At 45.0% G+C, this 13,393-nt stretch overlaps 1 protein-coding gene and 1 non-coding gene across 16 annotated transcripts in view; both read left to right on the top strand.

Annotated features, from left to right (window-relative positions):
• LOC114050208 (ubiquitin-associated protein 2-like) overlaps positions 1–13,393 on the top strand; it is a 45,048-nt gene that overhangs the window by 31,400 nt on the left and 255 nt on the right. For 2 of the 15 annotated variants that reach the window (XM_027871855.1, XM_027871850.1), the window contains 9 exons: positions 1,864–2,059; positions 2,153–2,241; positions 3,158–3,211; positions 3,724–3,805; positions 5,273–5,490; positions 5,948–6,053; positions 10,725–10,792; positions 11,400–11,597; positions 12,933–13,147. In XM_027871855.1, coding sequence (XP_027727656.1) covers positions 1,864–2,059; positions 2,153–2,241; positions 3,158–3,211; positions 3,724–3,805; positions 5,273–5,490; positions 5,948–6,053; positions 10,725–10,792; positions 11,400–11,597; positions 12,933–13,028 — 1,107 coding nt within the window. In that variant the 3' untranslated portion in view covers positions 13,029–13,147. The other 13 variants (XM_027871856.1, XM_027871854.1, XM_027871859.1 and 10 more) reach the window with 11 other exon arrangements.
• On the top strand, positions 3,514–3,648 carry LOC114050267. Its single transcript, XR_003569972.1, has one exon. It is a non-coding gene; the product is annotated as a small nucleolar RNA SNORA58 (small nucleolar RNA).

Here is a 13,393-nt window from a genome sequence, read left to right as displayed (position 1 = left end):
GTAGTATGCTGCAATCTGCATTCAAACTCCATAGTTTTTTCTTTGGATGTGGATAGCATTTTCTATCATAAGACTTTTGGAGATTTGACAACAGAATTTCACCAATTTTTTGCAGCATTTCACCAAAAGTGACTTTTCCCAGGAATATGAATAAAAGCAGGAATGTCAGTGATTTTAATAGGACCTCATTTTGGACTGTTAAGCAGAAGTTTTAGGATCCTCAGGTTTCCTAGAGAAAAGGATTTGAGTAGATATTTCAGGCCTGCCTTTCAGATATCCTTTTCCAATCTACTCTGGAACTCAACTTAGCCTATCTACTAGACTGAGGCCTCTGGAGAGGTTAATTGAGTTGCCTAGTAGCAGAGCTGACCTTCTGATTCCTATTCTAGTGCTTGCTGCTGTACAACATGAACCTTTAATAGGGCTAAATTTCTAGGAATTTTAGTTGGAATTTGAATCTTTTGGGGGCATCTATAAAACTACCATCTGTTACTTTGTTTGAGAAGCTTAAGTAATTGTCCACTTTTTGAGGGCAGGAACTATCTTTTGTTCTTCTTGCATCCTCAGTGCTTAACATAGTCCTTGACACATAGTAAGCACTTAATAAATGTTTATTGACTGACTAAATTTAAAATACTCACTGAGCTTTAAGATCCTTTTACCATTCTTATGATTTTGAAGGTATTTCTCTCTTCTATATACCTTGAGATCATAGGTCCATAATATTTAGAGTTGGAAGGGATTATTGACATCTTCTAGCTCAACCTCCTCATTTTATAGATATGGGAACTTAGACCCAAAGTAGTTGAAGAAATTGCCCAAGGTCATGCTGGTTGAAGAATTAGGATTTGAATATGAATATGAATTTTGAAAATTGGGAGGGACCTCAGCAGGCATCTTATCTAACCCATGTTCTAAAGGAATCCCCACCAGAGCACAGCTGACTGGGGATTGTTTGGCTTCAGCTTGAAAACATTAAAGGAGAGGGGACCTAGCATGTCTCAAGGCAGCCTTTTCCACTTACAGGTAGCTCTAATTGTTAGGAATTTTTTCCTGAAATTAATTCTGAATTTGATGCTTTTTAATTTCCATCTGATTCTGCTACCTCAAGGCAAAACAAATTAATTTAATCCCCCTTCACATGACATCCCTTCATATACTTTAATTTGAACTCAGATTTTGTTTCCAAATCTGTGCTTTTTGCATTATACCATGCTAGTTTTTTATGGAGTTCCCAATTATCCTTGCATTTGAATGGGTACTTTATTTCTGACCTGATGACAACTCCTTCCCAGATGATGAAATGATTCAACACATTGTATCCCAGAATGGTCTTGGATATGAGAGATGTTTTATGGGTGCCGCACTCATCTCCTAGTCTTTGTCTGGTGAAGATTGATTCCTTAGGCAAAAGGCAGCTTTACAGATCCGTGGCTTCGATTGTGGTATAATGAAAGCAGGAACAATTTGGTTGTCAGAACATCTGAATTAAAATTCCTCTTCAGTGTCTTACTGTGTGTGGCCGTAGGCTAAGTCTTTTTACCCTTCTCACATGCCTTATGTGAAGTTTCCATATTGGTTATGTTAGTTTCATCCTCTGTTTTTTGGAGTAACAGGTCTCGGCCAAAATGGTTCTGTGTTTGAGAAACTGATCCTCAGACCTCTGCTAGCTGAAGGGTTGTACTCTTCCCACTGTATTGGCATGGGGCACTTATGTAATCTCTTAACTCTTCTGACTACATGAGTTCATTGCTTGGTTAGTAGGAGGGTCTTGGACTTCTTACATAATATACCAACTTCTGTTCCCTTCTACCTCCCTATCTCTTGTTTTTTTTGTTTTGTTTTGTTTTTGTTTGTTTGTAGCACACAAGTGTTGAAAGTGAGGCGAGCCTTCATTCTTCCTCCAGCACTTTCTCTACTGCATCCAGCACAGTCTCGGCGCCTCCTCCTGTGGTCAGCGTCTCATCCAGCCTAAACAGTGGCAGTAGTCTAGGCCTCAGCCTGGGCAGTAACTCTACCGTCACCGCCTCAACCAGAAGCTCAGTCGCCACAACTTCAGGTAGCCCTACTTGGGAGGTGGGTGGTACCTCTTCAGGGTAAGGAGGAAGAGGAATGGTCATTTATCATATTAGAAGTACACTTTCTCTTTCAGGAAAAGCTCCCCCCAACCTTCCTCCTGGGGTCCCACCGTTGTTGCCTAATCCATATATCATGGCTCCAGGGCTGTTACATGCCTACCCGGTAAGTGGGATTTGGGGGATGTCTCTCTGCAGAGTAAAGTTGTCTCTCTTTTTCTCTTCCCTTTTGCTTCATAATTCTGCCTACCGAGTGGGTACTAGAATAAGAATATTCCAGAATAAGCTAGTTGGAATCACATATGAACAAGGGAGTTCATTTTTTTTTTTTTTTTTTTTGGTTTTACAGCATAAAAGAGGAAGAAAAATGAGGTCTAGTCAAGTTATGCCATCATCCATGCCTGGAGTGGCTCTTTAGTGGTTTGAATGTAAATTTGAGATCTTTCTCAATTTATCTGGAGAAAGTTGTTTTCTTCCCCATGTCTCTTTAGTATGCCTCAGGGAAGACTTGGGATTTTGGGATTGAATTTTTCAGTATTCTTTGCTAGGGTTGTTGACTCCAAACTTGGCAGAAGACTTCACCTCTCCAACTTCCTGACTTCAAAAACGTTAATGTGCTTTTAAAGCTCCTACAAGTACAAAAAAAAAACCAAAACAAACAAACCAAAAAAAAAAAAACCCTAGTACCAACTCAGTAGATAAAAGCTGAGGGGTAACTGAGTGATAGAGTATATAGTTATTTGACAAGGCTTTTTAGGAGAGAGATTTTAAGCCAGATTTTGAAAAAGGTTGATAAAAATTGATGAATAGATTTTCATCCCAGATCTACATTAAAAGTATAATCATGCATACATTACCCTTTTGGGCCTTTTGTTTTTTCCCAGAAATCATATATGTTCTTTTCTGGCCTTGTAAAGTTTTCTTGGTAAGGAGATAGAATGGAATTTCTCTTTAGAAGCTGGCTGTTGGTTTCTCTTGACTCTTTTTTTTTTTCTTGTCCTGTCCTTAGCATATTTGAGTATGGTATAGGAAGGACATAGTGACTAACCTTCCCTCATCACAGATACATCTGTGTTTTTCAGCCACAAGTGTATGGTTATGACGACTTGCAGATGCTTCAGACAAGATTCCCCTTGGTGAGTATGTGGGGTAGAGTCATGACAAAAAAAGGTGCTCAGAGAGACTGGGAGTTGGTGGGAAGAGATGATTTCTTAATGCAATAAGAATCAAAATTATGTGACAAGTTGGGGACCCCTGCCTGACATTCCTCAGCTCCCTGGGACTTGGAGTGTCTTGCTTTGTCCCTGGCAAATCCAGAGAGCCATATCTGTTTGTTCAAGAGAGTAATCTTGGCCGTGACTCTTGAGGAGACGACTTCAACAGGCCTGGGAGATAGATCAGGACCAAGGAACCTTGTAGGTATTTGGGCAACTTAAATGCGCACACCCGTAGACCTTACCTGACTCTGTCTATAGTCAAGCAGGGGGGACAGTATGTGCCAGAGGAAACAGAGCTTCTGTGAGCTATGGCCAGCATCATCAATGGCTGGTTGTATTGCATTACTCTAACATCTTGTTTCGACCCTGTGGAGGATCACTGGGATTGGGACAAAAGTATGGAGTCTCAGCCTGCTTGTTCTGTTTTCTAGGATTACTACAGCATCCCGTTCCCTACACCTACCACTCCGTTGACCGGGAGGGATGGTAGCCTGGCCAGCAATCCTTACTCTGGTAGGACTGGAATGGGGCTGGACATGATGTTGGAGCTAATGAGACTTGTCCTTGAGGTGTTTTGTCAGCCCCAGGAAGGGGCTGGAACAAACATAAGATGTTAAATTTTGTCTCCTAGTGGAAAAGGCTAGTTGCTGTGGCTACTTTCCCAGCTTTTCCATGGTTCTACTGTTTTTTCATCAGCTTTTCTGAGAAAATACCCTGACCCATACTTTACCTTGTGACCTCACCTTCTAATCTTAAGTTTCTTGAGTTCATCTTTCCTTCTTCTCCTTGTCCTTTTTTTGGTAACAGTGTTGTTGCCTATTAGACATCCAGTTTCCTTGGTCTTTATGTTTTTTCTGATCTGTCATTATTTTGGTATACTAGCCTGGGAGTCTAAATGATCATTAGCTGTGTGATCTAGAAAAAGTTCCTTAATCTCTTTGAACTTTGTTGTCCTTTTCTGGAAGAGTCTTTTCCCACTGCTGACAGGGCTGAGAATCCAGAGAGAAGACCTATAATGTGCTTTGTAGCTGTGAAGGGCTGTGTGAATGTAGCTTCTATCCTTCTGTCCTCCATCTGGAATCTTCTATCCTTCATTCTCCTCATCTCATAGAGATGTAGCTCTTTCACCTGTGTGTATGCACTAGAGGGGAAAGGGAAGCTAGCTTCAGTGAAACATGACTAGTTGGCATCACCTGAAGGCAGATACCCAGAGAGTGAGTGCTAAGGGAGACCCATTTCCAAAGTGGTGAAAGAGGGCATGGATTAGCAGTGTAGTAGAAGAAAGCTGTGTAGAATTTTTTTTTTTTTTTTTTTTTTTGGTGAGGCAGTTGGGGGTTAAATGACTTGCCCAGAGTCACACAGCTAGTAAGTGTTATGTGTCTGAGGCCAGATTTGAACTTAGGTCCTCCTGAGTCCAGGGCCAGTGCTCTATCCACTGCGCCACCTAGCTGCCTCCGTGTGGAATTTTGAGGGAGATATCCTGGGGGTCCCTTACTGTTGCCCTGTGTGCCAACTATTACATAGTCACCATCAACACACACTGAAGCGCCCTCCATGTAGTAGGCATTCAGGAAATTTTCCTAAACTTGATTGTGGTTTTATGAGTGCCTGCTGTGTGTTCAGAACAGTTGGGATTATCAGAGAGGTATAGAATTTGGTAGCTGGGAAAGGGAGAAAGTATGGCAGATAAATATTCCAGGTAGAAGGAATGGCATCTGTCTGACTCATTGGTATCCAGAAATCATCAGGGAAAACCTTTACACAGTCTTTAGAAGCCCTAGCATGCGTAGTTCTGGGAAATAGTCAGAGGACCTGGGTTTTCATCACAGCTCTACCACTAAGTAAAAATATGACACTGCGTGTTACTTAACCTGTTACTGAGTTTTTACAGCTCTGAAAAGGTATCCCCAGGAAATATATGATTCCACATTGGCATGAGAGGTGAAGGGGCCCATGTACACTTGGTCTTTCTTGGCATAGGTGACCTCTCAAAATTCGGCCGTGGAGATGCCTCGTCCCCAGCCCCAGCCACAACCCTGGCACAGCCCCAGCAGAATCAGACGCAGACTCACCACACCACACAGCAGACATTCCTGAACCCGGCGCTGCCTCCTGGCTACAGTTACACCAGCCTGCCGTACTACACAGGGGTCCCGGGCCTCCCCAGCACCTTCCAGTATGGGCCTGCTGTATTCCCTGTGAGTACCTCACCTTCATCATTCCCTAGAGGGCAGGTTTCCTGATCTGCATTCACTCACTCTGACTCTTCCAGTACTGCTGGCTTTCTCAGTAGGTGGGAAGGCATTCCTGATCCCAAACCTTCGGGTGGTGTGGAAGGTGGGGAAGTGGGGCGAGATAATGGTTGTTTATCTCTATGTAGAATAAATGAGGAGTGTATTCTCATCTAGAAATTTTCCACAGACATGTTAATAGCCTGATCTTCCCTCCCCACATTGACCTTCACTTGACCATTTTTGACAGCATTGGTAGGTTCTTAAGACTTTCATTCTGGTAATAAAGTGAGCATTCCACATTCCTTAACTGAGTTCAGTTCCCACATTGAACTGACCAATATACTGCTATGAGTTAGTACCATGGGACAGGGTCAGGGCTGTCCTCACTGGTCACTGAGGCCCCACCCCCTTTCTCTTCCAGGTCGCTCCTACCTCTTCCAAGCAGCATGGTGTGAATGTCAGTGTGAACGCATCGGCCACCCCTTTCCAACAGCCAAGTGGGTATGGATCTCATGGATATAACACTGGTAAGCCCATCTTGATCCCAGATGTCTTGATGTTCAGGGGGAATTGGCTGTGGGGGCAATCTTGGAGGGGTCACAGTTAGGGTTGGAGAATCCTATGAAGAGGAGGTGCTAGGCGTTGGGCAGTTGGCCTTTAGCCTCTGTTCAGCACCAGCAAGAAAATTTGGCATTGTGTTCTAGTGCCCACTTACCCACACCTGGGGGATTGTCGGGGCATGTGTTGGCTGCCAGATAGCATGGCTGGCAGTAGTGGGGGCGGAGCAGTGCTGCTGGGCAAAGGGACCTGAAATTTGGTTGAGATGATGCCAGTGGAGGCAAGTGGCAATATGTGTGGCACCAATAAACTTGAAGGGGATAGATAGATTCATTGTACCTAGGATTGAATATGTCCTTGGGAGACTGTGACTGGCTCAGTGCTGTTCTCTTTATGTGCCTAGGTTTTTCTTGTGGTTTCTCTTCCTCAGATAAGGGAACATGAGTGAAGTTTAGGGGTGGAGGGTGAAATAGTAATACATGGAGAAGTAATTGGGAGAGTGGGCTAGGAGAGTTGTATCTTCAGTGGTTCTTTCAGTTGTATGACCGTTCTCTTTGCACAAGCCTGGTTTCATGTCTCTGCTGATAAGACAGCTCTTTAACAACTCATGTTTTGAGCTCAACCATGAAGAAGGCAGATTACAGGGAAGTGGTGATGGTCCCTAAAGTAGATGTTGGGGTAGAAAACATTCTGCCTGGCACCTGACTGATTTTTCTAACTCCCTCAGAGATTCTGAGTCAAGGGGGAGGACCATTCAGTTTTATTCTTCCTTTTCAGCGGCTTTGCAGGTTCAGTTGTGTATGGGAAGGAGAATGTTGCATTGGTGGGAGTGGGGTTTGCCTCCTTATGAGTCCTTTAGAGCCTTCAGCTCAGTCTCAGCTCCAGAATAATCTGGAGGCAGCAGCTTTTGTGCTTCCCCCCTTCTCTGTGGGAACCAGGTGGGTAAACTATCCCAGATTTTTTAATAATAGGGAATGGGGCACGTGGGTACTTCAGGAGCTGCTAGTGGGGTGGAGGCATGAAGCTGTAATGTGTGAGTTGGATTAGTGTTGTGGATTTGGGCTGAGTGTTTCTGGGAAGCCCCATCGTGCCAGGTTCTAAGCCCAGCTATGCCCTTTCATTGAGCAGAGAGTCTCCATTCCAAACACCTCAGAAGTGTGACTTGTGAAGAGGGTTATAAACCCCCTCCTTGGAGTGACCTCATCCCTATCACCAAAACATTAGCTTTAGATACTGGCTGGGCCAGGGTCAGAAATCTGAGAGAACAAGATAACATGGGGTTTTGTGGTCCTGTCTGATTACAGAAAAACCAAGGGTGAGTGGGGGCAGCATTGCATTCCTCCCCTTCTCCTTCCTGCCTTCCCTTGCCCAAGATTTTTAGAGACCTGATGTGATTCATTTTAGAAGCCCCATTCCCCCAACCCCATAGGGGATTCTGGTCATTCCCCCTCCCTCATCAACCTCTTAAATTCATTTATTTTTATGTATCTGATTCCTTTTAGGAAGAAAATATCCACCCCCTTACAAGCATTTCTGGACGGCTGAGAGCTAATTTGGCCCATGGCTGGGGGCTGTGTTTTGTGTGTGTGTGTGAATTTGCACTGAAGTCTTGTTTCAGAAACCAGACCACTGAGGAAAGCCTGCTGAGCTGAGGCCAAGGCCTACGTGGCTTGGGGGAATGAGTTGGTGGATACCTTCTGGGCTTTTGAACCTGCCCCCCTCCCCCCTCTCGGTGTGTCTGACCCCGTCTTAACCATTTCGAGTACAAGCGGTGCAGCGCCTCTGAAGCCGCAATGCACACACCCACTGTTGCTTTTGATTTCTGGAAGGCATGTAGTTTCAACTTGTAACAAATATTTGTAGTCTTCAATAAACTGTGGTATTTCTTTAGCTAACTCTGGCGTTCTTTCCGTGCATGTCTCTCTGGACAACAGGAGCTAATATTGTGCTGTGGCATATGGGGGATGGAAGGGTGGAAGGATGATCTTGTCAATCAAACCGCAGCACAGCCAGAGAAGCCACTGGTTAACTTCTTGGTACACTGGCCTTCTCAGGAAGAGGGTAGTAGTCTCAGGTCCCAGCCTATTGGTTATTGAGAAAAGCTAAATTTGTAATGAACTCCTGACTTCCCAAGCTTAATCTCTATTCACCTTTCCATTCATTCCTCTCTTTGTTTCTACTCTAAGGCAAGGCATTTGGAGTAGCATTGAGGTACCCATGTTAAGAGAGGTAGAAGAATTGGCACTGGGGATCCAGAGCTTGGGAAAAGTTTTCAGTAGCTTAACTGCTGTTCCTGCCTCTTGAAGACCAAGGGGCTGACTCAGATATGACCTGGTCATTAATAACCACCTAATGTATGTTTTGGTCCCTTTATGAATCCTCTCTAATCAGAGGTAGGGCATTGTACCTCTTTTCCTTCAAGCACATGTGACTCTTTAGTGGTCCTCATGGATTTCTGGATGTAACCAAGGTTCTGTGGGTAAGGTTTTGTCAGTGTCTTCTTGGCTCCCTTCCCAATCCAGCTTGCACACCAATCAGCCTTCTTTTTATGGAGTCATTTTGGGGGAGCTAGACCCTTCTTTGGGAGGGAGGGTGTCAAATTCATTCAACAGTCTATCCTCCCCAATTTTTTGTCCTGGCTAACTAGAAATCCAGCTGTTTGCCTCTCCTTGGATCTTTTTCAGATATTGGAACCCTTAAATGATATAGAGATCTGATCAACTTTTCCCAGTCATAGGTGCTTGAGGTTCACCATACTAGGGGAGATGTGTTCTTACTGTTTCTCCTGTTACAACGTTTCACACTGTGTTGATGTGATTATAACTGTTCCTTTGGGGAGGAGGGCATTATAATCTTGAGAGGATCTTGCCTAGTCCCTTAGTTGGGGTGAAGACCCCTCTAGTTGTTAACCTTTATTTCTTTCCCTACTTCATAGCTATGAGACTGAAGGTTTTCCTTTTTCTCTCTTTTTGCCTCCCCCTCTCTCCAAAAAGATATTTATTGTGGGAATGGGAACTTATTCCCAGTGGCTCCTGATCAGAGCTAGACAGGGTGTCACAGAGGACCCACATTTCTCTCCACCCACAAATGGAAAGCCTAGCCCTTCATTCTGTTGTCAGTGATTCCCAGTTTCCCAAGGGACCCCCAGCAGTATTAGCTAACTATCTCTAGCAATAAAGGTGAACCTGTGTTGCCTTTGGGTTTGCCTTCTAAAATTAACTCTTATCCCATCTAGCATTAATCCTACCCTCCTGCACACTTCCTCTTAGGTTTAGTCCTTCTAACTAGGTTCCTACCCTAATACTTAGGAATCAGAAATTTTGCTTCCATTACAAATTTAGCTAAGAGAAACATCTAGGGCTTAAAGAAAACAAATAACTGACAGTATTCTTTGTCTTTTTCCCTCTTACCTATCTGTGGTGCCTTAAGATATAGAGTGGAGGCTACCCTGGGAGTAGGGAAATATTTATTGTCAGTTGGGAGCTTCCTGAGCTGGTCAGGACTTGTATGGGGGAGGGATTTTCCTGGCTAGGATGTCCCTTTCTCTATTGAGAAGGCCTCAGTTGGGTATACAGTCTCTGTTTTGAGATGACTAGAAGCTGAATGTAGGCTTGAATATAAAGAAGGACTTGGATTCTAGGTCTGGAATGAGCACCTCCAGTGTTAAGGGATAGGATATGAATAATGCATAAGGATAATAGGTGGAGGGATCTTCAGTTGTGATTTGATTACTGTGGAAAATGGCTTGTATCCCTCTCTGGTTACCCTGGAACTGTAGCAGTAGGAGAGACTTCCTGTCAGGAAGATATGAGACAGGATATCTCACTTAAAACTCTGGCAACTAAGATGATGGGACTATGTAAATGGCATTTGAATTCTCTATTCCTTGTGGACAGTGGCTTCTATGCATTATTGCCTACATGGTGATCTGTATGCCAGCCCATTTATACCTCTAGCAGACACCTCTGGGAAAACTGGTGTGAGTAAATTGAAACTGACCACTTCTGAGTGAGCATAGAGGTCAGGTAAAGGACACTGGCTATAGACCTGAGTTGGCCTCTTTTGTTTTGGCATTCACCTTGACGTACAGCTCCGGAGCCCAGGAGTTCCCTTGGTACTTGGATAGAGGTTTGGTGCCTATTGAGGTAGACATAATTGGGGTGGGAAGGTGGAAGGGTGAAATGATTCTAAATTAACTTGTAAAAANAGTTCCCTTGGTACTTGGATAGAGGTTTGGTGCCTATTGAAGTAGACATAATTGGGGTGGGAAGGTGGAAGGGTGAAATGATTCTAAATTAACTTGTAAAAATTATTGAATTACTGTTGGAATTTGGGACAGAGGGTCCTGGAGATTGTTTGTGTTAACTCTGGTTTGGATGTAGGCTTCACTGGAAGCTGGACTGTCACCTCTTACCCATACTCAGAAACAAGCCAAGCTAATTCTTAGGGAGCCTTTGTATCATGGGCCCTTATTGTGACTGGACTGAAGCTTCCCATGCAGTGATTGAGTTGGAAGAGCCTCAGATAGCATTACCTTGACCTCCCCTATCAACCTACTTCCCACCTCCCCTGACTTGAGGAACCAGGGGAAAAGGACAGTCAGCTATGTTAATCCTCCTATCTATTTCTTCCTTTCTCAGGTGTATCAGTCACCTCCAGTAATACAGGCGTGCCAGATATTTCGGGTTCTGTGTACTCCAAAACTCAGGTAGGTCCTTAGCTCACTCAGCAGAGGTAGAGAAAGAGGCTGTCGTAATAATGGTGCAAAGTAGGCCTTGAGAGAGGTGTCAAGAGACCCAAATTCTTGGATCAGGGCATTTGATCTTAAAAAAAAAAATCTCCCTTCTCTAAAGGTTTATCATTTCTGTTCCCCCCTGCTTCTTCAGAATGAAATGGAAGAGTAGAAATGACAGATAAAGATGAGGAGTAGCCAACTCTCAGTATCAAGAGTTTACTATAATTTACTAAGGATTTTGGGGAGATGTCCATTTTTAAGGCCGTCAGTACCCAAGAATTTTCAAACTACTTCACCATTTCTTCTAAGAACTCAAAAGTAGCTCTGAATGCTATCTACCTTTACACATGACAGTCCTAAATTCAACAAGTGTCATTGGCATTTTTAACCTGTAGTTAACACTCTACAAGATAGGCAAAAATAAAAGACAGTGGAAGTAAGGATCTTGCTGTCTTGGAGTTTTCAGTCTAGTTCGATGAATTGTCAAGAATGAAGGATGAAGTGTTAGAGGATAGGGAATCAGTAGTAGTCAGGAATGGCTCTGCTGATGCCATTGTGCTTTTTCCCCATCCCTGAACAGCAGTCCTTTGAGAAACAAGGTTTTCATTCTGGAACTCCTGCTGCCTCCTTCAACTTGCCTTCAGCCCTGGGGAGTGGAGGGCCTATCAATCCGGCCACAGCTGCTGCCTATCCGCCAGCCCCTTTTATGCACATCCTGACCCCCCATCAGCAGCCACACTCCCAGATCCTCCATCACCACCTGCAGCAGGATGGCCAGGTAACACACTATTCCCCTCTTGTCTTTCTTCTCCCACTGATCCTTTTCCCTACCACTCCTTAAAGCTGCCTCCCCCTTCCCTCTTCCCTTCCCTTTCCCCATCTATCCCCAGCGCCGGCCATGGGCACACAACACACACAGACACAAGCGTACATGACACAAGCGGCCGGCAAGGGAGTTGACAGAGAGGGGGCCAGGTTGGGGAGCTCTTTGCTTAGTTCGATAGGTATCTGGAGGGAGTTTGAGTCCCCTCCCCACTGTGGCACACTTTGTCCCCTATATTTTCCCAGTAGCCCTGGACCATGCCCTACCCCTCCCCAATCCTGCCACTATAGCTTTCCCTTCTAACCATGGATTTCTATTGTCAAAGTTTGTCCCTTTATTTTCCATATATCCTGGTTCTGCCTCAGCTACCATATTTGCAGATGATTCTCTGTTGCCAGCGCCAGCAGGAGGAGCAGGTAATGAAACTCTCTGAATGATATAATTGTACCTACCCCCTGCCAGTCCCAAACCCCACTTGCCACAGCCCTGGGGAAATCAAGGAGAAGAAAGATTGCGCGGCCACAAATCGGGATACACAGACACACATAGACACACTCACACATCTTGCTGGGCTCTCCGGCCTCCCCTTCCCTTCTCCTCCTCTCCTTTTCTCTCTTCCCAATTGTAGATGGCACTTGGCTATTAGAGTGGATAGGGTTCTTGGGAAAGCATCTGAATCTTGGAGGCCGTAGACAAGTCTCCCCGCACTACCCTGCTTAGTATATAGGGGTCCATTGATGTGATGGGGGTGGGGTGGCGGAAGGGGTGTTGTGGAGCCCATTCTGTTAGTGCCCTATCTCCACAGCAGAATGCTGTGCTCCCTTGTTTCCAACTGCCTTATTTCTAAGGCAGTGCAAATAAGGAGTCACACAGATCAAAATCAGTTAAAGCAGCTCTTGGATCACTCATCTGAGAAATCTTTTTCCAGATGAGTGGCCTTTTTGGTGAGATGGGAGGGGTAAGATGGAGAATGAGCAGAAACTGACTTAGTCCCTTAAATGAGTTCTGAAGGCATCTTGCCCTCTGCATTTTCTTCTTGTCTTGAAATCAGAATTGTGCTATTGCTGACCGGAGAGGGACTAGAACTTCCAAGGGTTTCACCGATTATGCAGACAACAACTTCTTTGGATTAAGGGCTTAAGGGAGAGTGTAGCCTTTGAATGATCTTTTGGCAGGAGGAGAAATGGAGGAACATGACAGTTCCCAGGCCTTCCCACCAAAAGGTCCCTGCTAATTGGCCTCCTTTCTCCTCCCTGTCCTCCCCCCACCCCAATATCCCTTCCCCTGCAGACGGGCAGCGGGCAACGTAGCCAGACCAGCTCCATCCCGCAGAAGCCCCAGAGCAGCAAGTCTGCCTACAACAGCTACAGCTGGGGGGCCAACTGAGGCCCTGGCCCTCTTCACCTCCTTGGCCCCCCTACCTGCCGAGAGGGCCTCTCAGCCTGGCACCTAAGGAAACAGCTACAACACAAAAGCACGTGGAGCGGAGGGTCCTGCTGCGCCCCCGCAGCCTGCCCCAGGCCTCAGCTTCACTTCTGAAGGCCCATTTCTTTCCTCTCCTACCTATCCTCTTGTATGTAATATAGGATTTGTATTTTTTTCCTTTCTCTTTTTTCTTCTCTCCCTACATTACCCCTGCATTCAAGATTATGAAACTCTTTGCTGTGGGCTGTGGGCTCTGGCCTTCCTCTTCCTCTTCCTGCTCACCCTGGTGGTGGGAAGTGGCTGGGGGAGAGGACTCCAAATAGATA

The sequence above is a fragment of the Vombatus ursinus genome, unplaced genomic scaffold (assembly GCF_900497805.2).
Source record: "Vombatus ursinus unplaced genomic scaffold, bare-nosed wombat genome assembly UNPS02014798.1, whole genome shotgun sequence".
NCBI lineage: Eukaryota > Metazoa > Chordata > Mammalia > Diprotodontia > Vombatidae > Vombatus > Vombatus ursinus.
This window is presented reverse-complemented; position numbering and strand designations above follow the sequence as displayed.